Source organism: Lissotriton vulgaris, chromosome 1_1, assembly GCF_964263255.1.
Source record: "Lissotriton vulgaris chromosome 1_1, aLisVul1.2, whole genome shotgun sequence".
NCBI classification, from domain to species: domain Eukaryota; kingdom Metazoa; phylum Chordata; class Amphibia; order Caudata; family Salamandridae; genus Lissotriton; species Lissotriton vulgaris.
Window position 1 is genome coordinate 196,428,683 of NC_141685.1, and position 26,142 is coordinate 196,454,824.

Sequence of the window (26,142 nt, forward strand, 5' to 3'; positions counted from 1 at the left end):
GCTGAGCGTGATGGGATTGTGGAGGTCCCAGGAGTCTTAAAGGGATAGTCTCCTTTTTTCTTTCTTTATAATGACAGCCTGTGGGCTACATTGTCCAGGCACCCCTTCATCCTTTCCTCACATAACAAAAGGGTTTGTGAAGGATTTTTTTCTGTTATCTTAACAATTGTCATGCGATAAAGGCATGTCTCCTTGGACTTTTTCCCTTTTGCTTCAACAAGATGAAGGACTTTGACCACTTTAGCCTAATCCTATAGGCTGCATAATAAAATTCTTAAGTGACTATGCAGACCTTCCTGAAAAAAGACGAACAAACTTCAGCACTTAAGAAGATATATTGGAAAAAGGGCTCCGGGGTCCCGGCAGGCGACCAGGACTATTCAACGCTTATGACTATACATGAAAATCAGAAAAATATACAGGAGATATAAAGTCAGACTATGTTTTGCACTTAATCTAAGAGCTTAAACTGAGTCATGAAAAACACCAAAGATTACATGTGGCTGAAAAACTCCCATCAGACCACCATGGTCACTCTGCACTACGCCTTCACATAGTCATATTTTCTCACTATGGGGCGTTATTTTAGCCTTAACACTGTAATAGTGCCTATTAAACATATTTTCTGTTACAGTAGTTAATTTTAGTATACACCTTTTTTTCACTTAGCACACCATCACCACCTAATGATACATTGTGGCTAGAGGGTCACCTATAATCCATCTCTACACCATCACCTGATGGGTTGGGTAAGATTTGGATTAACCATCCGTATCCCACGTGACGATACTCCGCCATAATGGTGGTCTGATGGGAGTTTTTCAGCCACATTTTTCAGCAGCTGGTGTCCACCCCCACCCACCTCGCCGGACACACACTCGACGCAGTCTTCTCATCCAGCACAGACATCGTCTTCAGCCACGCCACAGAGCTTCAATGGACGGACCACAGCTGCGTCCACTTCACCTTCACAAGAACGACGACCCACCACCACCAGCAACAGGCTGCCCGCAGAAGCTGGAACAAGATCACAGCCGACCAGCTCGCCACCTCCCTGAGCCAGCACCCTTCTGCCAGCTCAGCGAACCCCAGCCAGGCCGCCGACAACCTCACGAAGTGTATCAGCAACTGCGCGGACGAGCTCGCCCCGCTAAGGACCCCGCCCAGCAGACCCGGCAGCAAGAAAGCCCCATGGTTCACCGACGAACTCAAGAGCTCCAAGAAGAACTGCCGAGACCTCGAGAAAATCTGGAGAAGGGAACCAACACCGGACAACATGACCACCTTCAGGCTTGCCACCCGGAAGCACCACCAGCTGATCCGCGCCGCCAAGAAAACTGCATTCAAGGACCGGCTGGACAACAACGCACACAACTGCAAGGAACTCTTCAACATCGTGAAAGAACTATCCAACCCCAGCGCAGGAAACAACGACATCACCCCATCGCAAGACCTCTGCAACTCCCTCGCCTCACACTTCCACAACAAGATCGCAGACATACACAACAGCTTCAAAAACCAACCAACGTACACCACGACCGAACAACCACCCCCCACCACCACCCTCCACGCCTGGACTCCGATCAGCACCGAAGACACCATCCGCACGATGAACTCCATCCACTCCGGATCTTCGACCGACCCCTGCCCTCACCACGTCTTCAACAAGGCCAACGCTGTCATCGCACCCCACCTGCGAGACATCATCAACACATCCTTCGACACCGCCACCTTCCCTGAGAGCTGGAAGCACGCCGAACTCAGCGCTCTACTCAAGAAACCCACAGCGGACCACACCGAACTCAAGAATTACCGCCCCATCTCGCTCCTCCCGTTTCCAGCCAAAGTCATCGAGAAGACCGTCAACAAGCAGCTGGCTACCTTCCTGGAGACAAATGGATCCCTCGACCCCTCACAGTCTGGCTTCCGAGCCAACCACAGCACCGAGACCACCCTCATCGCCGCCACCGATGACATCCGAGCCCTGATGGACAACGGAGAAACAGCGGCCCTCATCCTCCTAGACCTCTCCGCGGCATTCGACACTGTCTGCCACCGCACCCTAGTACAGCGCCTCAGCAACGTCGGAATCCAGGAGAAGGCTCTGGAATGGATCATCTCCTTCCTCGATGGAAGAACACAGAGAGTCTGCCTACCACCGTACAAGTCAGAGGCCACCAAAGTCATCTGCGGCGTCCCTCAAGGTTCCTCGCTGAGCCCCACCCTCTTCAACGTCTACATGAGCCCCCTCGCGGCCATCGCACGCCAACACAACCTCAGCATAATCTCCTACGCCGACGACACCCAGCTGATCCTCTCCCTGACCAACGACCCCGCCGCCGCCAGAGCCAACCTGCACGAAGGGATGAAAGAGGTAGCCGAGTGGATGACGACCAGCCGCCTGAAACTGAACTCAGACAAGACGGAGGTCCTCATCCTGGGCTCTTCACCCTCCGCCTGGGACGACTCCTGGTGGCCTCCCGCCCTGGGCACCGCACCCAAACCGACAGACCACGCATGCAACCTGGGCTTCATCCTGGACTCCTCCCTCTCCATGACCAGGCAAGTCAACAACGTCTCCTCGGCGTGCTTCAACATCCTACGCATGCTACGGAAGATCTTCTGGTGGATCCCCACCGAGACTAGGAAGACCGTCACCCAGGCCCTCGTCACCAGTCGACTGGACTACGGCAACGCCCTCTACGCCGGTACCACCGCCAAGCTCCAGAAGAGACTCCAGCGGATCCAGAACGCCTCAGCCAGACTCATCCTCGACATCCCACGAACCAGCCACATCTCCGGACATCTGAGAGACCTGCATTGGCTCCCCGTCAACAAAAGAATCACCTTCCGCCTCCTCACCCACGCACACAAAGCCCTACACGACCAAGGCCCGAGCTACCTCAACAACCGAATCAACTTCTACGCTCCCAAACGCCACCTCCGATCAGCCAACCACGCCCTCGCCGCCGTCCCCCGCATCCGAAGATCGACTACAGGAGGAAGGTCCTTCTCCTACCTGGCCGCCAAGACCTGGAACTCCCTCCCGACCGACCTGCGCCTGACCCAAGACCACCTCTCCTTCAGGAAGAAGCTGAAGACCTGGCTGTTCGAGCAGTAGCGGCACTCCCCTCCCCCCACGCCTTGAGACCCTACGGGTAAGTAGTGCGCTCTATAAATGTCTTTGATTGATTGATTGATTGGTGTTTTTCATGACTCAGTTAAAGCTCTTAGATTAAGTGCAACACATAGTCTGACTTTATATCTCCTGTATATTTTTCTGATATTGATAGGGTTTTGAGATATATAGGTCAATAAACCAACCCACAGACCCCCCTCCACTTTTCCTTTTTTCAGTATACATGAAAATCCCCTATGAAACAAGATGCAAATAATTACTTAGTTTCGAAAGGTGTTCTCATAGATGGTTTTGTTTTAACTACCAAGCAATACAGGGTTTAATTTAGGTACATGCAGAAGGCACACAGACAAGACTGGGTAGATTTTGTGGACAGTGCTATTAAGGCTCTGGAAGGATAGCTTCATGGAAGTAATGTTCATGGATATGAGGGACCATACAAGTAATTCAGGAGGGAGCACATTCTTAATAGCTGTCAAATTCAGCAACTGCAACAGTACCTGGTAGACTCTGATCTGACCTCTCCCCAAGAATTGGGAAAAAGGCAAACAAATATGTCCACACTAGGGTGAAGCAGAAATCACATGGTGACAAGATGAAGTAAGATTCGTCTAAGGCTCAAGAGAAGGGTGGGAAGAAAGTTAAAGACAAGCAAGAGTCTTCACAAGGTCCCCAAAAGTCTTCCTCTGGGGGTGTATCCCAAACCACTTCCTCCTGCAACAAGAAACCTTGGTGTTATTTCTGTAATGAAAAGGTCCATAGGGCAAAAGATGCCTATTGCTCCAAGGCTAACAATAATGAGACTACTATTACTGCTCTTAAAGCACCCCTAGCACCAGTACAAGTCGTAGTAGGCCCGAGAAATTAGTTGGGTTAACCGTGGGTTCGCCAGTAGGTTCTGGCCTAGTCAGGACACCCACTCAGGCTGTACTAGTCTGTGATGGTGGCATGGAACTTGCCACTTTACTTGTAAGTCCCACTTACTTGGGCAAGATTTGTCCTCCTACTAGACTCCCATTGAGGATCAGTCTCCGGAGAGAGATGGCCTCCACCCCTGTGAAGGCACTGTCCGAGAGGAACTTTGGGCCTGACACCTCAAAGTTCGTGGGGGCAGGGGGCCCTTTCAGGGCAGACATGAGTCTGGGGCAGAAAACCCGCCCATCTCTTTAACAACTCAGACAGAAAACTGCTACTGAGGAGGCAGAGAATGTCAGAGAGTCCCATAGAATCTATTGGGAAGAAGGGCTCCAATTTTCTGAGTGTACAGACCCAAAGCCTGATGCCTCCAGGAGGTTGGTCATACCTCAGAAATTCAGGGGGTTTATATTGACCCTGGCACATGACATTCCCCTTGCAGGACATCTTGGGGAAAGCAAGACATGGGACAGGCTTGTCTCTCCCTTTTACTGGCCTCACACGTCTGAAGATACCAAGGAGTTTTGCCGTTCGTGTGTCACTTTCCAAGCCAGTGGTAAGTCAGATGGCACTACTGGGCCCCCTTAATTCTACTCCCAGTAGTTGGGGTTCCCTTTGAGAGGGTAGGATAGACATTGTAGGTCTCTTAAGCCCACCAATAGCATCTTGAGACATAGTTACATACAAGTGGTCGTGGACCATGCCACTAGGTATCCAGGGGCTATACTCCTTAGGACCTCTACTGCTCCTGTGGTGGCTGTGGATCTCCTGGGAGTTTTTTCTAGAGTTTGGTTTCCTAAGGAGGTCTTGTCAGACAGAAGTATTAACTTCATGCCTAGCTACAGCACTGATGCGTAGAAGGAGTATGGTATAAACTACAAGTTTAACACATTCTATCATCCATAGTGAAATGGGCTTGTTGAAACGTTCAACAAAACCCTAAAGGGTATGATTATGGGACTCCCAGAGAAGCTGAGGTGAAAATGGGATGTCTTAATGCCCTGACTTCTCTTTGCCTATAGAGGGGTTTCTCAGAAGGGGGTGGGCTATAGCTCACTTGAACTTCTGTTTGGACATCCAGTTAGGGGTCCATTGTGTCTGGTTAGGAACCTCTTAAACATGACATAGTATATTATGTACGTGGCCTCCATTCTTGTATGGCTGAATACATCAAGAAGGCCAGCAAAAACCTTGAGGCCAGCCAGGAGCTTCAGATAGCTTGGCATGATGAAAAGGTTGTACTGACTTTTTACCAGCCAGGACAGAAAGTGTGGGTGTTAGAGTTTGTAGCTCCAGCAGCTCTCCAGGACAAGTGGAGTGGCAATCACACTATCCTTGAGAATAAAGGTTAGGTCATATACTTGGTTGACCTAGGCACTCCAAGAGGTCCCCATAGGGTACTTCATAGGAACTGCCCAAACCCTTTTATCGACAGGGCTGACATGAGCTTGCTTATGGCCACTGATGAGGATGTCTGCCAGTGCCACCAGACTGCTTTGAAGGGTATATTTGGTGTCCTTCTGGCATATTTCAGTTTGAGCTAGTTCAGAGAGCCCTTGGCTCCCGCTCTGGTGCAAAACTGGACAAAGGGCATGGGAGTATCCTACCCTCTGTCCAGCCCCTTCTCTCGGAGGGAACAGTGAGTGGTCCAAACCCTTTCCTTAGGGTATTTAAGGGTTTACCTGTAGGTCGGTCCTCAGCTTCATCGTGGACAAGACCGAAACCATGTCATGATTCAACCGCCTGGGCACTTGGCATTAGCCTTTAACCGAGACTGCATCAAGGAAGACTCCTGTTGCTCCTGGTCAAGCTTTTTTGCGAGTCTTCTTCATCATCTGTGCTTAAGCTTATTCCAGGATCTTCACCAGACCTGAGGGCACCAAGGACACCCAAAGTAATTTCCCCTGGATGGAAGTAGTCACTTTCCTGCATCTGCAGGGTCACATCCAAGCTGACCAGTCTGCTACTCCTGACGTACCACAGGCTTCACAAGGCCCATCAACACAGGTGGTGATTCTGCAACTCCGTTGAGGCCCGAGCGGTCCTCTCTGCAAATTTGACACCAGTATCCCTTGCAGGAGCCAATGAAACCAACACCTTGTGCACTGCATCGCCTTGCCATTGCCAAGGCTTGTCGGCTCTGTAATACAGAGATCTTCAGGCTACAAGAAGCGCCAGCATCTCGTCCTGCCAAATACCGTGTACTCACCGTATCCTCTGCACCGTGGACATTCCTTCTTGGTGAGTTGCTTGAGGGCTCCTTTCGACTCCTGTGCCTTTGGCCTGTTGGTCCTCCTCACGGTCTTCTACTACTCGAGTGGGCTTCCCTGCTTACTTGGGGTGTGCTCTGATTTTCCAGCTGGTAATGAGTCATTTCCTTGCTGGTTACAACGTTGCTCCTTTCCCGTTCTCCACGCCAGTTGCAGCAACCAAGGCTTGTTGGTGCTCCTGCCGGACACCGACCCCCTGGCCACCAACATCCGACATGGGACTGCTGGTGAACAGCTCCTGGGCTTCTACAGCATCGCCTGGTCCTCAAAGCTGCTGCAACAAGGTCACCGTCGCCTCTCTAGAACATCAAGACATTGGTGGACATTGTATCTCCGTGCCTCCTGGTCACATCCGAGTGGCATAGACTTTGTCCTCTCTGTTTGCAGGTTCTCCATTTCTTGAAACCACCCTTGAATTCCATCCGACTTTTTCATCTTTTTCTACAGAGGCACTTTTCTTTAAGTCTTCCAGTGTTGCCTACGGAGGTTTCCGATGTCTCTTCACCCCTATGCACGATGCTTTCCTGGATAGGTAACCTGGTCTCTAGGGCCTCCATGGGTGGAGTGGCTCTCCAGTCTTCTGTCTTCCAAAGGAATTCTTTGGGGTCCTCTGGGAAGGGTCCCTCTTGAAAACTGCAACTGCGACTTCCAAGTTGACTAACATTGGACACACAGCTGTGTTTCCACTCTGCACACAGCCTGTTTGAGGTTCCTGGGTAGTTCCATTGGGTGGGTCATTGTGTCCCCAGCTCAATGGAGTCTCCTGGTCCAAGTCCTGATCCTAGTTGCAGTTTGCATCCCTCTTCTTTAGTATATCATTTGGTCTCCCCCTGGAAACTACTGTATTTTCATGCTTACTTACATTATTGCATTTGAAGTATTGTGTGTATTGTGTTTATATCCCTGGGTAGGAGATATACTAATGTGTTAGTGAGTGTTGTGTAATAAATATAGCTATTTTTATATATACGCTGAGTGGTTCTTTTTTGTTTAACCTACACCTTATTATTTAAACTGGTAAAGCAACCTGCCTAACACTCCTCATGGATAAGACTCAAGGCTGCTCTCCACAGCTACCAATTAGAGAGCATTCTTCTGTTACCTCAGACCTCTAAAATCACCATAAGGGTTGCCAGGATCAGTTCAAGGTGCATCACTTAAATAGGTGTGCACCAGTTCAGTTCAGTTCATAAATCTTTATTCGAACTCCAAGAATTCATAAAAGCACATACATAATTTACACAGTTATTATAGAATCCACCTAAAAATTACTAAATCATAAAAACATCAGGCAAATTTCAAAAAATTGATATGCAGAGAAGACTCAGACGTTTTCCATCATTTTGCGGGCTCGAACAGCAGTTCTCAAAAAAGTGCTAGTGCGACAGATTATTTCCTCGTTGTCCAAGGAAAGCAGAAATTGATAGGATTCCCCCAAAGTGATTGGTCTATGTTTTTAAAAAAAGGGGTTTAAAAACCATTTTACATATTTTAGATAAAATTTACATGCGAAAAAGAAGTGAAAATCAGTTTGTGTGCTCACCTCGTCACATGGGCATCTTATAGTATCAGAGATTGGCCGATAGCCCAGAGGAAAATTTAACAAGAATCGTACGGTTCCGGCCGGCAGTTGGAACAGAAGACATCTTTCCCAACTTGACATTGGCAGAGTTAGATATAATGGTAAAGGATATCTATATAATTCCCTGCCCATGTATGTAAGGACTGTGGTTTTCTTAGTTTCTTCCCTTACTCTGTCTGTGTTATAAAGTGCGTAAAGTGCTTTCTTCAAATCATTCTTGTGTACTGAGTTAGTTTTACTTGGATCAATGAAGATGACACCTTTATTAATGCTACAAAGACTTTTATAAACTCCAGAGAGCCAGGGAATCTCCATTCCCTTTTCGCATTTTAGGCAATCAGTTATAATGCCTTGAGTCAGGGTGGCTGATTTGTTCCTCCAGACAGAATGCCAAAATAACGCGGGTCGGGCACTGATAAAATCGGATATAAAATGTAAATTTAGTTGCTTGTGGTAAATATATTGTGAGGTGGAGATCGGCGCTCCCAGCAACTTTCAACAAAACCGATTTTCTTTCCGCTGGATACACTGGTTCTTCGCCAAACCCCATACCTCAGCCTCGTAAGTGGCTACGGGAACACATTGTAATTTAAAAATCTTTGCAATTGCCTCAATGGTGCCTGTTTTCTTAGGTCGGGGAATGCTTAAAATTGAATTGATGGCCTTTGAGAATTTGCTCGTGGAGTGGGCCAAATGCCCAGTCCACGAGCCATTCGCAGCAAAGGCCATCCCTAGATATGGAAAAATGTGGGTAGAGGTAAGTCTATCGTCCCCTACCAATATGGAATTAAGCTGACGTTTCCCTGGTCCACATGACATGATGAATGGCTTTTTAAAGTACACCCGTAAATCCTGTCCGTCCATATATTCTGTGAAACTTTTGACTAGGATCCGCAGTGAATTTGGGGTGCGGCCCATAAGGACTGCATCGTCAGCATAGAGGAGTACGGGCAATGATTTGCCATTAATTATAGGGACAGCTGGAGTGGACTGTTCCAGATGATTACTCAGACCATTTATATAAAGAATAAAGAGCAGGGGTGCTAAAACGGATGTATGACATTACAACGCATGCTTTTACCACGCATGCCTTTACAACGCTGTTTTTACAACGCATGCCTTTACAACGCATAGTGCTTTGGGGCGCTGGATAGTGAATAGTTTAATTTACTATTCCAACTCCAGTCCCCGTGGATAGTAGGGAAGGTGTTGGATAGTAAATTAAACCTATTCCCTATATTAGAGCGCCCCCCAGCGCAATGCGTTGTAATGGTTTGCGTTGTAAAAGTTGCGTCGTAAAGGCACTGCGTGGTAAAAGTTGCGTTGTAAAGGATGTTTCCCTGCTAAAACGCACCGTTATCTGACTCCCCTTCCTACCATAATTGGTCCTGACAATTCCCCTCCCATTCCTATCCTTACTCGTGCTTTAAGGTCAGTGTGCAAGAAAGCTAAAAAATGGACCAATAAATGGTCCAAACCATAACTTAATAAAATAGACCAAAGTTTGGACCTGTTAACCAAATCAAAAGCGCATGATAGGTCCATAAACGCTAAATAAATGGGGGCGGAGCGAGCAATGTTATATTTATCAATAACCAAATTAAGATTTAAACATTGTTCAACTGTGCCAACCCCATTTCTAAAACCCAGTTGGCAAGGGGATAAGATACCACTTTCCTCTGTCCAATCTAAAATCCTGTTGTAGATAACTCGGCCCAGAATCTTTAGGGTGTTGTCTAGTAGAGAGATCTGTCTGTAATTAACAGGATCCAATCTATCACCCTTTTTGTATATTGGAACGATTACACTTGTTGTCCATGTATCAGGCATAGGTGCTTGAGATAAACTATTAACAACATTTACGAAGACTGGGGCCCATAGTTCCGGTTTCCATTTTATGATGTCTATAGGAAACCCATCAGGGCCTGGGGCCTTGTTTCCAAGGCTCTGTGTGATCGCTTTTTCTTCCTCCACCAATGTTATCTGCAAATTGCCAAGCTGGCCCTGTACATAATGATCCGAGCTGTGTAATGGCATGGCGTACATTTTGGGAAAATGGTTTTCCCAAGAACTGCTAGTAATAGTGCAACTGACGGGTGTTAAATGTTGGCCCATATTACGCAGGTCTCTTACTGCGGGCCAAAATAAATTGCCAGACTTCCCCCCTGCAGTTTCTACGAGGGCTTCCCATCGCTCCCTTAAGAGGGTATCGTTTCGCTCATTTGTTGCAATTTTATAGGCCTTTCTGGCTGCACTAACATCTGCCCTACATCTAGGTTTAGCTGTTAGGGCCTTACGTAATTTCCTGTTGGCCTCAGAGCAGTTGTGGTCGAACCATCTTGGATCTTTAGGGCCCTGATAGAGTGGCACTGATAGGAGGCATCTGATTGCAGAGCATATCTTAATAAAATCTTGAATTATGTTAGAACGTGGTGCTGTCGTTGAAAGGCATGAATTAATTAAAATCTGATGCCCTGTTAATAGGGACTTGGGCCAGATGTAGGTAATTGCATTTTACCGACTCTTAAATACCAAATTTTACCGATCCGGTGTTTATGAGTCTGTAAATGCAATGTAGGTAAAAAATCGGTATTTTTTTCCGTATCGGTAAAAATCGGAATCGGTCATTCGGTATTTACCGATTCGGTATTTACTGAATCGGAATTTACCCAATTGGTATTTCCCATTCATTCCAATGGGCCTTTTGGCCCATAGGAAAGAATGGGAAATACCGATTCGGTAAATTCCGATTAGTCCGATTCGGTAAATACCGAATCGGTAAATACCGAATCGGAAAGCAAACAAAAGTGAAACTTCAGTAAGCAGCCAATCAGGTGCTACCACCCTCCCCCTCCCTACCAGGAAGTGGCTCCACAGGCAGCTGCAACTAATTAGAAGCTTCTGGAGAGGCAGTTGGAGCAGAGAGTCCCTGAGCAGCAGAAAGAGTTTTGTGCACTTTTAAATCTGAAAAATGGCAAGCAGCAAAGACAAAGAGCAGCCAGAGAGGAAGAGGAAACTTAAATTCAGCAGCATGGAGCTGCAGGTCCTTGTTGAGGAGGTGTTGAAGGTGCACCAAAAACTGTTTGGCAGGCAGTCCCTCACTGTGGCAGAATCTGCCAAAAGGAAACTCTGGCTGGACATACTTGACAAAGTGAATGCAGTTGGAGTGACTACCAGAGACACAGAGGACCTGAAAAAGAGGTACTACGACCTCAGGAGCCAAACAAAAAAAAAATTGGCTGAACACCACAAGCAGGCAACCAAAACTGGTGGAGGGAAGAACCCAGCACCCCCCCCTTACTGACCTGGAGGAGATGGTGGCCTCAACCATAGAACCTGACAGCGTCTGCGGACTGGGAGAAGTAGACAGCTCAGCCAGAGCTGCAAGCAGAAAAGGTAAGACACATGCACAGCAATCCCCCCACACCATCATCCTTACCTTTACCCTTTGTGGCTAAGTGAACCCCAGTCCAGTACTGCTAGCACTATACAGGAGCAATGCATCATGGGACATGTAGTCAGGAAATGAAATACCATGTCAAACAGCACAGCAACTAGCAAGTTAGGGAAATGATTGCAGACAGAATGAAGCGAAAGTGAAAAAGATTTAATTGTAGTGTCTGTGAGACAGTAGCGCTTAGCTAATGGACGCTCATATGTCCACAGGTGACACATCTCGCAGGCGTTCCCAGGAGACTGAAGGCACGACACCAGAGAGGGATGAGAGTCAGGAGCCAGGTCCAAGTGCACAGAATGTATCACAGGACACAGGTGCACCAAGTAGCAATCCTCCTTCACAAGATACAGAAATTGCTCCAGAGTTGCAGGCGTCCCCAGAACGTTCACAATCCCCTCTGTTGCTGTCATCCCCAGATATGCCAGCATCACTGCATGAGACAACACCTGCATCACAACCAAGCAGGAGGCATGTAGTGGCACCACTATTGAAAATGAAGTCATCAGCAGGTGACATGGAGGGAGAAGACACACACACCTTGCCTGGGGATGGTAGCTCTGCCACACTGCAGTCCAGTGCAGAGGTGTCCCGTACTGGCACAAGACGCCGCAGAGTCCAAGAAAGCAGTGTAGCTGCACATGTGGAGCGTTCAAGTGTGTTCCGTGGCCTGGAGGGGAGCATGGTAAAAATCCAGAGGATGCAGGGAAAGGCCATCATGTCTTGCCAACGCCAAATGAGGAACCTGAACAACAACATGGAAGACATAGGAAAGGGCATCAGGGAACTAGTAGATGTCAACAAAGAGATGGCTGCAGGGATGCGTGAAATGTCACAATCGGTGCAGCTCCTGTGCATCAAACTAGACAATGAATTTGCATCAAGGCGCAAGGAAAGGCAGCGTGCGCATCAACAAAATAAAGCCATCAACCGACTGGCCACAGACACATCCCTGCTATGCAGGAGAAGCATAAACATGCAGGAAGGACTAACCCAAAACAGTAATGAGGTCACTAGGGGCATAGCCAGGATGACCAGTGCTCTTGAGGTGCTGATAAATGCACAAACAGCACAAACTGCTGCTCTGGATGTGGCAGAGAGTGAAGGGAGCAGAAGTAGGAGCAGCATGGCAAGCTCCCTTGTCATAGAGACAAGGAGGAGCAGCAGGCGCAACGCTGAGGCTACAGCCCAAACGCAAAGTGAGCACAGCGAGCACCAAACATCCGGCAGTGGTAGGCGTGGAGGCAAATGAGTATTTTAGTTCATGGGGAAGTGACCCAGGACTCACATCATCGAATGTAAATAATTTGTGTCGCACATTTGTGCTGTAGAAACCTACGTAGTGACACAATTAAACTATGTTGGGTGCATACTCCACCTGTCTGTGTCTCTTTACTTACTTAAAAAAAGTTGCGTGTGATCTCTTCCCGTCTCTGTCTGCCATCAGTTGGTGTTGCAACTCCAGCTGTGTGTGGTTCAGGCACTGCTTGTTCGTCATCATGGTCCTCATAATCAGATAAATCCACTTTGGTGCCCTTCTTAACCGCAAGGTTGTGCAACATTGCACAGGCTGCAATCATCTTGCAGCAGGTGACTGGTGTGTACTGGCGGGCCCCTCCACTTTTATGTAGGCAGCGGAACCTGCTCTTCCACAAACCAAAGGTGCGCTCCACAATGTTTCTGGTAGATTTGTGTGCCCTGTTGTATCTCTTTTGGCTGGGTGTTGAAGGGTTGAGGTAGGGTGCAAGGATGAAGGACCGGAGGGCATATGCACTGTCCCCTATTTGTAACAAGAAAAAAACATGCACACAAACACATCCATCTGCAATATGTATCAAGGGAGTTTCACACAGTGTGTTACCTAGCAAGTATCCTTCGCCAAATTCCCCCGCTGTCAGGCGTGCGTAGATCCCACTGTTTTGAAAGATGTAAGAGTCATGGGTACTCCCTGGAAATTTGGCTACTATGTCCGTGATGAGGTACTTTGAATCACAGATCACCTGTACATTTGTGGTGTGGGTGGACTTCCTGTTCCTATAAATGTACTCTGTGGCAGCAGGTGGACATATTGGTATCTGGGTGCCATCAATACAGCCAGTGATGTTGGGAAAATGCGCCATCTGATAAAAGTCTGTCTTGGTCCTGAGCAGTTCTGCATGTGTTGCAGGGAAGCTGATGTAATAATGCATTCTCTGCAACATGGCGTCTAGAAATTTCTTTAAAAAACGGGACAGGCAGCTCTGGGACACCCCACCTACCGCAGCAACCATACTCTGGTATCTCCCAGATGCAAGCAGGTGTAGGCTGCACAGCACCTGCACATGGGGTGGGATGGCGTGCCCCCTTGGGGTTGGGTGGTCCAACAGTGGGTGGAGATCCCTGATAAGGTCCAGGATGGTTTGCGGGTCTAGCCTGTACCTTTGTAGGATCTCTGGCTCCGTTAGTTGGAATAGGGTGATCCTCTGCCTGTACACCTGCTCCTCCCTTCTCCAGACCCTCTCTCCTTCTGCCTGTAGCCGTAGCCGCCTCACAATCACGTAGAATGCTGCCATTCTGGTGAAACTGTTGCATTTTGGGCCCTTTTTTATAGCCTGCACCTGGTTACCACCTGATTTCAATCCAGAGTAAATACCGACTCTTAAATACCGGATTTCCTGCAAATTCGGTATTTAAGAGGTTACCTACATCTCAATAGTAATGTTTACCATTTCTTAATTTCCGAATCGGTAAATTTACCGAATCGGAAACTTTACCGATTCGGTAAATTTACCGAATCGGTGAGGTTACCCATTCGGTAAATTTACTGATTCGGACGTTTTGGTGTCCCCTACATCTCAAAAGCCAAATACCGGTTGGTAAAGGCCGAAATTCGGTATTTTCTGACTTTACCGACCGGTATTTTGGTTACCTACATCTGGCCCTTAGTTATTTCCCCACTATCTATCCCCTTCCATTTTAGTCTAAGTTTATCCGATGAAAGGAAAGGAATTTAGTTCCACTCCCCTCCACACCGCTGGGTCCGCCTGTCGTAAACCTATGTTTCAAGTATCTGTTGGAAGCTTGGCATTAAAATCCCCCCCCAGAAGAATCCCCATGCCCTCACCTGAACCCTGAGTCTTCTCTAATTTCGAGATACATTTAAAAAGTGCGATGAAATTCTTATTTGGAGTAGAATAAAAATCATTATCATAGAAATTTATTAAATAAAAAGGGGCGCAACACTTGTACTCTATTGCTTGTATATTGGGATTGTTTGTATTTATTATCTTGACACTCCCACCCGCTGCGATACTGATCCCAATAAATAAGCCTCCAGCCGCACGGCCAAGATTTGGCTTTGGTGCCACTACTCTAAAGCAGTGGAATCCTTCTATATACAGATCATGGGTGGCCCATGTTTCTTGAAACATTATTATGTCCTGAGAGGTTAATATATGTAGCCACTCTGTATCAGCAAGGCTTGGCTCAAGACCAGTGACATTCCAGCTTAGAATTCTGAGATCGGAGTCATTGTTACTTCTATTAATATTCGGGGGGGCCTTAACTATTAACCCACCTCCGGTTTTGACATGATTACTGCCATTCTCTACCTGCCCCTGCTAATCAATTAGAATTAATGGCTGCAAGCGATGTATTTACAGGGATTCCTGTTCCTTGCTAATAGCAGGTAGATGGATACTTTAAGGGTCCCTTAATATGTTGTCATTTGCCATCTTATCCATCAGTCAGTCTTGTGCATCTAAGTTGGAAAATGCCAAGTCAAACCGGTTGAATGTTGGCACATTATACTCATACCTCCCCTGATTGTATACACTAGTTGGTGGTTGGCATCTAAGAGAGGGTAAAGGGGGGGGGGGAGTCCGATAGAAAAAGCCTAGAGGTAGAATGTGTATCCCTTCCCTACCCATGTGCCTTGTCCCCGCTGTCTCCAGGATGTTCTGTACTAAGTCTTTTGATCCAAAATTCAGTACTATGCAGTCACCTCTGCTGGATTTGATTGATCTGCCTATCAATGGGACCCTTCTGGCCATTTTGAATTCCTGAAACAAACAACTGCCCAGTCCCGTCTTAGTGTCCAATAGGTGAAGTGCCCTATTTCTTAAAGAGCTCCAATGTTCCACTGTGTTGGAAGTTAAGGGTGGTACGTTGGAAAGGACAATGACATAGGGTGTGCTTTTGGGGGGGGGGGGGGGGGGGGTAAGTTAAAATTATCCCTGCCATGGGCAGTTTGAACAATAGTTAAGCTGTCCCCATTCAAACCCCTGTTGTTTCCCTCAATTAATAATCTCCTCCTTTGGTTTGGATTGCATAATGTAGTATTTGTCCCATTAGTACATAATGTGGAGGCATATGTGCCTTCTCTGGGAGGAACATTATTTATGGTGGATGGATGATTAGGGACAGATGCCAGGCATGCATTAGGCCCCCGTGATGCTACCAAGGTTCCATTCAGTCGCTGACTAGACTGGATTGGTAATTTTTGCTCAATAATATCTAATCTTATATTAATATCAGCAAGTTTATTTAGTAGTGGCTTTAACAATACCGTAAATTTGTCTACTAATTTGGATAGTAACGCGTCTCCTAAATCAATTTGGGGCTGCGTGCAGGGGTAATGACATCCAGAGGTGCGTCGATCAGTGGGGCAAGTGGCAGCTACCTCATCGGGAAGACCCATCTTCGCACGGGCAGAGCCTTTTATTTTAGCTGCGTTATTGGTCTGTTGGGTTGTGGATGGTAAGTCCCTCGCCTTCTTTTTCCGTGTTATAATTGAAATTGTTTTTCCCCCACCCTGTAACTGGCGTGTGGAGCGTGTGACAATTTGGGGAGGGGTTAAAGGGGGCGAGGGGGACATATCTTCGACTATGGTGGATGAGTCTACGGCTGCCACCTCAATCTCAAAAGGTCCAGTAACTGAATGGTGAACACTAACCTGACTAAATTCAGCTGGTTTAAGTGGATTAGATGAGGGGCCGCCTATAGATGTTTCAGATAAAATACAACGTGTCTCCAATGATAGTCTTTTCTGCGTGAGCTCGATCTCTTGATTTATAAAAGATTCAGCCCTAGTAAAAAAGGCATCAAGGGGGCCCAAACCCCCATTTCCCACAACCCCATTACGAATACTCATCTTTCAGCAGAAAATAGTAGGCAGCAATACTGAATATTGGTATCTTACAGCAAAAAGCAGTAAACAATATATTACAAAAATCCCTGACCTCATTCGTAGTGGCAGGCACGAAATATAAGTCCAAATGTCCGGTTAAAAGGGGGGTGGCCCTGCTCTGCCTCGGACGGCCTTAGAAGGCCCGCCCTTTGCCCGGGCTTAGCCCGGCGCTGCCCGCGCGCGTCCCGTGATGCGGGGGCTCTTCTGGAGTTTTATGCGCCTCCGGGCACGGTACAGGCATGTGCGGCTTCCTGCCGCTAGGGACTCTGGATGATGCAGTCCCCCCCTCCCTGCAGCCATGCCAAGATTGCAAAAGGCTGCGGCGGCGGGGGGAGACCAGCATTGGAGGCAGGCGCGTGGCACTTTTTGTCAGGGAGCAGAGAGCCTGGAATTGCCCGGGACCACAGGAGCCAAAGAAAAGGTCAATACAGCGAGTAGATTCGAGCCCCCGCTCCACCGGGGCTCTGCTGGAGTTTTATGCGCCTCCGGGCACGGTACAGGCGTGTGCGGCTTTCTGCCGCTAGGGACTCTGGATGATGCAGTCCCCCCACTCCCTGCGGCCGCGCCGAGATTGCAAAAGGCTGCGGCGGCGGGGGGAGACCAGCGTTGGAGGCAGGCGTGTGGCACTTTTCATCAGGGAGCAGAGAGCCTGGAATTGGCCGGGACCACAGGATCCAAAGAAAAGGTCAGTACAGTGAGTAGATTTGAGCCCCCGCTCCACCGGGGCTCTGCTGGAGTTTTATGAGCCTCCGGGCACGGTAAAGGCGTGTGCGGCTTCCTGCCGCTAGGGACTCTGGATGGTGCAGTCCCCCCCTCCCTGTGGCCGCGCCGAGATTGCAAAAGGCTGCAGCGGCGGGGGGAGACCAGCGTTGGAGGCAGGCGAGTGGCACTTTTCGTCAAGGCGCAGAGAGCCTGGAATTGCCCGGGACCACAGGAGCCAAAGAAAAGGTCAGTACAGCGAGTAGATTCGTGCACCATATATTGTTCATATATTATGTTTTACACTGACATCGCATCCGCCGATATTAACAATTTTAAGAGCTGAAAAGAGGGCGGGTACCAATTAAAAGGGCTAGAGCATGGGAACACCTTGTGGTTTGCTTGTTGACCCCGAATGATGGCACGGATACTTCAAGTAGCTCCATGATTTCTCAGGAGGATCTGGAGGGTGGTAAAATAGCTGACCTTGCATGGATTGTTTTGGGCGAGATTTGGAACTGCTGTGGTGAGCATTGAAGTTGTTGGTCATTGTGGCACACTACAAATGACAGCTTGGCAAGGGGTAACTGTCGTTGGGGGAGTTAGTTGTTGTTTGCTAGTTATAAACTGTAGTGGACTAATGATATTCTTGAATATGTTTTGCACTGAGACTGCACTTGCATGTTTGTCATTTTTAACCTATTTATTATAGGTATTTGCTTGCTTGTCATTTTTTATCTATTCACTTGTAATGTATCCTGGCAGCTGCAGCTTTATGTTTTTATTTATGAACAATAAAACTTTGCTTAAAATCCATTGCCGAACAGCAAAAATAGAACCAAAATACCACTGAATCAGGAATAACACAAGTGGTGTGCCTCCAAAAACACTTGAAAATCTGGAAAGACTGAAGGATGGAATCAGTCTAAAAATGGGCAGAAACGGGGGCGTGGCTAAGATGGCGGCCAGGACGGACGTGTAGCCGCGGAGCTCCTCGCCCTGGTCCTGTGTAACCCCCACTAAAGCCCTGATACACAGCGCATCTGGCCCCCCACGCACTACTACCCACGCGGCACGCTTCGGGGTGCACCCGGAGCCCCGGAGAGTGACCCCTGAGGGCGGCCGCTGCACGTCTCCGCTGCCGCCGCACCACAGGGCGGGAAGGTGGCGGGAACCAGGCCCCGCGCTAAGTGGATCTGCCTCGGCCTTGGGGTGGCTGGACGCTACTGCAGAGCAGCGCGGGTGGGTCGGAGACCGCTACCTGACAGCGAGACCCCCCCGGAGCACAGAAGACCTGCTCTACCATCGCTGGCGTGGTCGGGCAGCCCCAGGGCTGGCCCGCATAACTGCCCGGGGGAGCGTCTAATGGGGCCCCCCGGCTTGGGCCTTTGCGCACCCCGGACTTGCCAACGGGGGTGAGTGAATCCCGCGCTTCCCCGGCTGTGCGGCTGCCGGCGGACCGGACGGGCTTCTGCATACCACATCTGAGACCTCTGGGTCTCTGCTCCGCCGCGGAAGGCGAGGCGGCCGACGCCCGAAGCGGACTGTGCCTGAGGGACACTGCACGCTAGGACCCGGCTTGGGCCCACACAGTGGTGGGAGACGGTGGGCGCGCACTAACTGGCAGCCCGCCTGGCACCCCCTAACACCGCACAACGCCCTATCTAGGGCCCTGCACACCGGCTGCCATCTGCCCAGGCCGGACCGCTGGACCCCACACGCAGCAGAAGAGACCCCGGGTGGTCCAAAACTCATCGAGGTGAGGAGTGGGGGGAACTCAGGGGGCCTGTGGTCGCGCCCCCGGCGGGAGGAGAGTTGATGCGAGCCCGAGACCCGCCCTGCGTTGGGCCCTGAGACACCTGCCTGCAGCGCACGAGGGGTTGAGGGCTGTGCCTGCACTGCGCCCTGAGACCGCACTAAGAGCCCGGCGGTCCGACTACCCCCTATCTGCATTGCCATCTCCTACCCGAGAGGTGGAGGCCGGGCCCCCGACGGAGGTAAGCCGCACGCCATACTCCCCAGCGTTCCACGCCACACCATCGGTACACGCGGGAGCCTGGATCAGTGGGCCTCCCTAACATTGCACTTCCACTCCGCTGGGGCGTAGACTGCCCGATTTCTCGCCCCACAATGTCGAACACTACACGCAGAGGGGGCCGTACGATTAACAAACTCCTAATGAAGTCCTCCTCTAAATCTGAGAAATCCCAGACGGCCACAATGCCGGCGGCTCAGTCTGTCACCCCGACCAAGGAGTCTGCGGAGGCCCCCATCACGAAATCGTTCCTAGAGTCCCTCTTCAACACGCTACGTGAGGACTTCCAGACTCTGAAGCAGGACATGGTGAGTGAGCAGAGGGAGCTACGCCGGGACCTGGAGGGTCTAGGGGAGAGAGTGATGGCGGTGGAGGAATCGAATCATGCACGCTGTGACGACCTGGTGCTCCTCCAGCAGGAAGTCATCCGTCTTCAGGAGCAGCAGGTAGGCCTCCAGGCCCACGCGGAGGACCTTGAAAACCGCTCTCGGCGGAACAATATAGGGGTTCGGGGAGTGCCATTGAAAGCGGAGGGGAACAGCGTCACGGAATATCTCCAAGACCTCTTCCGAGAGGTTCTCAACGAAGCGGCCGACTTCCCCATTCGCACTGACCGAGCACATCGGGTGGGATTGCCTCGCCGGGCTCCAGCCCCTCCACCGGACATTTTAGCGTTCCTCCCAGACTTTCCCCTGAAAGAGAGGATCCTAAGGGACAAACGTAAAGCACAACCCATCCGCTTCCGAGGCCATCCCATTGAACTATATCAAGATCTCTCGGCTATTACTCTGCAGAAGTGCAAAGACTTCAGGGTTGTCACCACGTTCCTGAGAGACAAGGGGGTGCCCTACTCATGGGGTCACCCATTCCGTCTGGTCTTCAAATGGGAAGGAACCTTGCACCAACTCAACTCACTCCAGGACACCTGCGCCCTGTTGGGTATTGAGTTCCCCGACGACAATTCAGACGGGGCTTCCTCTCCGGGGTTATCGCAAGTAACCCGAACCCACTCGACTGAGGGAGCCTGGCAACAAGTGAGGAGGAGACGTCGAGGCCCCAAACATAACCTCCGCCCGGACCCAGGAACGATCGCGAAGGACAGAGCCGCGGCCATTGAAGAGGTCGTTAGGGACACCACCGCTAAACCCTGAAATGTGCACTGGTGGGGGGCCATGCTCACATTGCTATTCCTAAGTGGGGGGATGAGGGGGATGAGGGCGGGGGGCCACAAAGGCTGCCACTGCCACAGTCCACTTCACCTTTTTTTTACCTACAGGCCTGATTTGACTTCGGATAGGCCTGGGACTATGACTTTGGGTTGGGAGCCACAAGTTGGGGTTAGGGTGGGTAGGGGCGGGACAGGGAGTTGGGCATGGGGGCAAGGGGGATTCGGGGGGAGAGGGGGGTCGAGGGATGGGGGGGCCGGGGTCTGGGGTGGATGGGGAGGAAGGTACTGGATCCCTCCCGGTGTGGTACATTTACGTCGACGCAGACCGGCACAGGGACCTGGCAAACCCTGGGCAAGCCGTACACGCTACACTCCCTACACTCTTCCTGTAAATGGCTGATCCTCCGCTGAAGATCCTCACCTTAAATGTGAAAGGGCTCAACAACCCCAATAAGCGCAGAGCCGTCCTGTCCTTTTTAGAAAATTCAGGGGCCGAAATCTGTCTGCTCCAAGAAACTCACTTACTCTCCAAGGACTGGCAGAGGATGCGCTCAAGGGCATTCCCGACTCAACATTATTCCTCGACCCTTGAGAAGAAAGCGGGGGTGGCCTTACTAGTGGCACGTCACTTTAAGGGGACAGTGGGAGACAAAGTGGCTGAAATTAGGGGAAGATTCCTAGCCTACACACTTCACATAGGAGGGTTGGACATGGTTGTAGGATCTCTGTACGCTCCAAACTCCAAGCAGGAACCATTTCTCAAGGGGGCACTAGCAGACGCACTGCAACCCAATGTTAAGGCGGTACTGGTGGGTGGGGACGCAAACCTGGTAATGAATCCCGACATGGACAGGTCTGGCCACTGACAGGGGTTTGCTGGGGCGATCACACGGGAGGGGAGCCGCTGGCTGTCAGAGGAGGGGTTCACGGATCTGTGGCGCGAGCGCCATCCCGCCTCCCCGGGGTACACCTTCTATTCCCACGTACACCGCACATATGCACGCATTGATCATTTTTTTGGCAGCGCGGACGTGTCTTCCTTAACAGATGATGTAGAGGTGCTTCCGGCGGCGTTGTCGGACCACGACGCACTTTTACTGCGAATGCAAACCCCTACGCTCAACCAACGAAGAGGTAGATGGCGACTCAATGACGCCCTCCTGCAACACGAGGGGGTGACACAGTGACTCCATGACCGCATCATAGACTATCTACAGACTAACGACACCCCGGAGGTTTCCCTGACCGCGGTATGGGGGGCACTCAAGGCGGTGGTGAGGGGAGAGCTGATTTCGGTGGCCGCGGCGGAAGCAAAGACTCAGAAGGAAAAGAGGCTTTCCTTGTCAGCACAGGTGCTTGCCCTCGAGCAAGCTCATAGCCGGACCGGAGCTCACAGGATATGGAAACAGCTCAAAGCGGTCAGGGCTCAGCTTGCCAGTTTAGATCTGGACAGAGCGGAGTACGCAGCCCTGAGGCTGCGCCACACGTACTACGTGGGGGGGAACAAGACGGGACGCCTACTAGCGAGTTGCCTCAAGGCTAAGACCCTGAGGGCGAAAATATCCTCCGTCCACGCCCAAGATGGGACGATCGCCCAGGGCGATGTCCAAATAGCAGAAGCATTTTGCGGGTTCTATGCCTCCTTGTATACGGCGGAACCACCGACCGAGCAGACGCTCACTGACATTTACCACCGCGACACGGAGATAACGCCCCTGAACGAACATACCAGGGCCTCCCTCGAAGCTCCCATCAGAACCGAGGAGGTCATCTCCGCGATCGCGCGTCTCAAGCCTCTGAAAGCCCCGGGCCCGGATGGCTTTTCGGCCAGCTTCTACAAGGCTTTCTGCCCCCAAATCGCTCCGTTGTTAACCAGACTGTTCAATTCCTTCCAGGGCAGAGGTTCCATCCCCCAGGACATGCTGGACACGGACATCGTGGTCATCCCTAAGCCGGGTAAAGACCCGTCCCAGTGCAAAGCGTACAGGCCCATCTCCCTTCTCAACCTCGATCTAAAATTATTCACAAGCGTGCTGGCTGCTAGATTGGGCCCGTGCCTACCGGGGATTATTGAGCCGGACCAGGCGGGATTTGTTACCAATAGACAATGTGCGGACAACACTAAATGACTGCTCCATGTCATTGATAAAACTCATTACAATGACTCCGACGCAGTCCTCCTGTCGGTGGATGCCGAGAAGGCGTTCGACAGGGTGGATTGGGGTTATTTGGACGCCGTCCTGATGCGCTACGGATTCGGAGACCGGTTCCGCCGTGGGTTGCTAGCTGTTATGCCACCCCACAGGCCAGGATCTTGGTTAACGGGGTACGCTCGAGACCCTTAGACATCAGACGGGGAACCAGGGAGGGGTGCCCTCTCTCGCCCCTGCTTTTTGCTCTGTACATCGAGCCCTTGGCCCAACGGATTCGAGACAACAGGTCCATAAAGGGCGTCCATTTTGGCGGGGAACAACAGACCATAAGCCTGTATGCTGACGACGTCCTGGCGGCCCTCGAGGACCCCTCGATGTCGGTACCGGCCTTCCTTTTGGAGGTGGAGCGCTTTGGGGAGGTGTCGGGGTTCAAGATGAACTTGGAGAAATCCCTAGTCTTGCCCTTGGGTCGGAAAGCGAAAGCGGCACGACATGGCCACCAAACATATGGGGACTTAACAGTTCAAATGTCCATACCCTACCTGGGCATTTCTCTGACCCCGAGCACCACCTAGACGGTTGAGGAGAACTATATGACGTTAATAACTGCCCTCAAGGGGGACCTTGCGAGATGGCGTCGTCGGCCGCTCTCCTGGCTGGGACGAGTAGCAGCGGTAAAAATGACCCTGCTCCCCAAGATCTTATACTTATTTCAGACCATTCTAGTAACGCCCCCGATCGGAGTACTGAAACAACTGCAGGACTCCATCACACACTTTGTGTGGGCAGGTAAGCGTCCTCGTCTACGCAGAGACTTCAACACGCGAGCCACGGCGGACGGCGGTCTCAGAGTACCTGATCTACTTCGCTATTTTCAAGCGACACAACTCCGCTACCTCCTAGAATGGAGCAGGCCCGAATCCGAAAAACAGTGGTTATTTCAGGATCGCGCCATGGGTCAGATGTCCCTATGGAAAATCCCGTTCCTGAAACGCACGGAGAGGCCCTCATACCTCAAGAAATCCCCCATTACGAGGACGGTGATGCAAGTTTGGGACAAAGTAGCGGTACCAAAAGGCCTTACCACATTCCCATCCCCGATGTCTCCTCTGTTTGAAAACCCTGCGTTCCCTCCGGGAGTGGCCCCCGGGTCATTCCCACAATGGCGAGACTCGGAATGCAAAGCAGCTGGCGATCTCTTCAACCCCGAGGGCTTTATGCCAATTGGCACTCTGCAAGACTACTACACACTCCCGCAGATACAACGCTTCCAATACTTCCAGATTAGACACTGGCTCACGGAGAATGATGTGCAACCTCACGTAGGCAGACCCCTGACAGTCTATGAACGATGGCTTCACACGAAACAAAACGATAGACACGCAATCACTGACCTGTACATGATGCTCGGCCCACCTCCCCATGCTGCACGTTCGGCGGGACAGAACAGATGGGAACACGAACTAGGACGCTCCTTCACAGATAAGGAGTGGCAGGACATCTACTTCAGGGCTCACCACACCGCCAGCAATGTAGCCAGCAAGGAAGCGGCGGTGAAAATAGCGTACTACTGGCACCTCACGCCGGCCCGGCTTCATCAGGGTAACCCACGCAGGGACCCCGGGTGCTGGAGGGGATGCGGGCAACAAGGGACACTCACTCACATCCTATGGGAATGCCCAGGGGTTCAGGGGTACTGGGAAGAGGTGCTCCACAGCTTTGACAAACACTTCGATACCGAAATTCCCCGATTCCCGGCATACACGCTCCTTGGCCTTCCCAACGCCATCACGTTCCCTCTGAAATCGATCAGGGGCAAGCAGACGGGGCTGGCGATGGGGGCGGCCACCCAACATGTCCTGTCACTCTGGGGCACCTCCAGGAAGCCTACTCACACGGGGTGGCTCCATGGCCTGTTGTATATTATGGGCATGGAGAAAATACAGGCCTCCCTTACCCAAACACGGGACACATTTCTAGATACATGGCAGCCCCTCGTCTCCCTCCTCTCTGAGGAGTTTCATGAAATCACTTGCCCAAAATACCTCAGAGTGCTCAGACTTCCAAGCGACTTCCAAGGGGAACCTTGCTCACCTACCTAAGCGCCGCTTGTCATGCCAGCAATGACAAACTGATACCATCGCAATTACCACACCAGAGAGGGGGAACTGTGGGTGGGAGGAGGGAGGGAGTGGGGGGGGGGGAGCGAAGTTGGATGTTTGTTGGACTGGATTACCGCTCAACTCCGATTGCAGGGCCTCCCCAACTCTAAAAGAAATGTACTACGTAGCCTCAATGGGCCCAGCCGATGGGGAGAAGAGGGGTAACAGATCTTGGCAAGGCGACCGCATGCTCGCCCGAGTTGTTGATGTGTCCTATGTCTTTGTGTTAAAACTTCAATAAAAGATTTAAACCAAAAATGGGCAGAAACATGCTGACAAAATGAGACCCAACTATTGTAAAGAAATGTACCACACCATTGATGTTAGAAGAATTTAATATGCTTTGTACAAGTTTGCCTAAATGGCTAGGAAACGAGCTGAGTAGCGACTGTATTTCGGAGGACGACTTTGCTACTTGAAAGTCACATGTTTCTTGGGTAGATGTAAGCGCCACGAACTTCTGAAACAATAATGCTTTTAGTCTGCTCAATTTGTTAAAGTTAAAATTCAAGGCTGAAATAGAAATGTACAAGCTAACCCCTGTAACTCATTATCACCCACAATATTGAGTTTCTTCTCTCTTTGATTATGAATTTCTGAATACAGTTGCTTGTCAAATGTCTATATGATTTTTAGTCTGCTACCTAATATATTAATTACATTTTAAACACTGTTAGTTTTTCTGACAACTGTTGACAACTCTCAAAATTTCACAACATCTTGGCAAGAACCTATCCATCATATATTTGACGGATATTATTAGTGGCATAGATTACTCATTATATGGACATCCTTCCCACACAATGATCCATTTTAAATAGAGATACAGATCTGTTGTTTACAAAAGAAATCTTCTCTTACCTGCAGGTACCTGTATTGCTGAGTTAAAGTTGCGACAGACATAGAAGAAACTGGCGACAAATCACCAATAATAGCAGCAAGGACGCCTTTGGAATTACATCTGTAATTAGGAACCAGTGCATTATACCCCGTTAATAAAAACAAAGTTTCCTTTATTGATTCCGCCTCCATGTTCATCGATCGGTGGAGCAAATAGCCCAGGGTAATATTGGGTAAAAGTTTAGGGTTTTTGTTAATCTCCTCAATGGCATACAGGAAGGCAAAAAAATGGCGGAAATATGGAAGATAGTCTCTGCAATAAAAGGAAAATATCTGTGAGGTGTGTCATCATGCAGTAAAATAGTCTGGGTGCATTTTTACACTATGAGGATTTTACTGGTATTTGTAAAGTTACACCAATGAACATTAGATAACCTTCATTGTTGTCTAAGTAGGAAAAATGATTGCTGCCTTGTTTTTATTTTTTAACAATTCTTTTTATTGACATTTTGAGTATAACATCAGTATTGCAACAAAGAATTGTCATGTATCGTGCAA

The 26,142-nt window shown here is 50.0% G+C and overlaps 1 protein-coding gene across 1 annotated transcript in view; it reads right to left on the minus strand.

Annotated features, from left to right (window-relative positions):
- Positions 1–25,878, minus strand: part of LOC147738162 (vomeronasal type-2 receptor 26-like) — a 500,017-nt gene extending 474,139 nt beyond the window's left edge. Inside the window, exon 1 of the mRNA XM_086935914.1 lies at positions 25,606–25,878. Coding sequence (XP_086792040.1) covers positions 25,606–25,782 — 177 coding nt within the window. The 5' untranslated portion in view covers positions 25,783–25,878. The remainder of the gene's footprint in view (positions 1–25,605) is intronic.
- Positions 25,879–26,142: the final 264 nt, after the last annotated feature.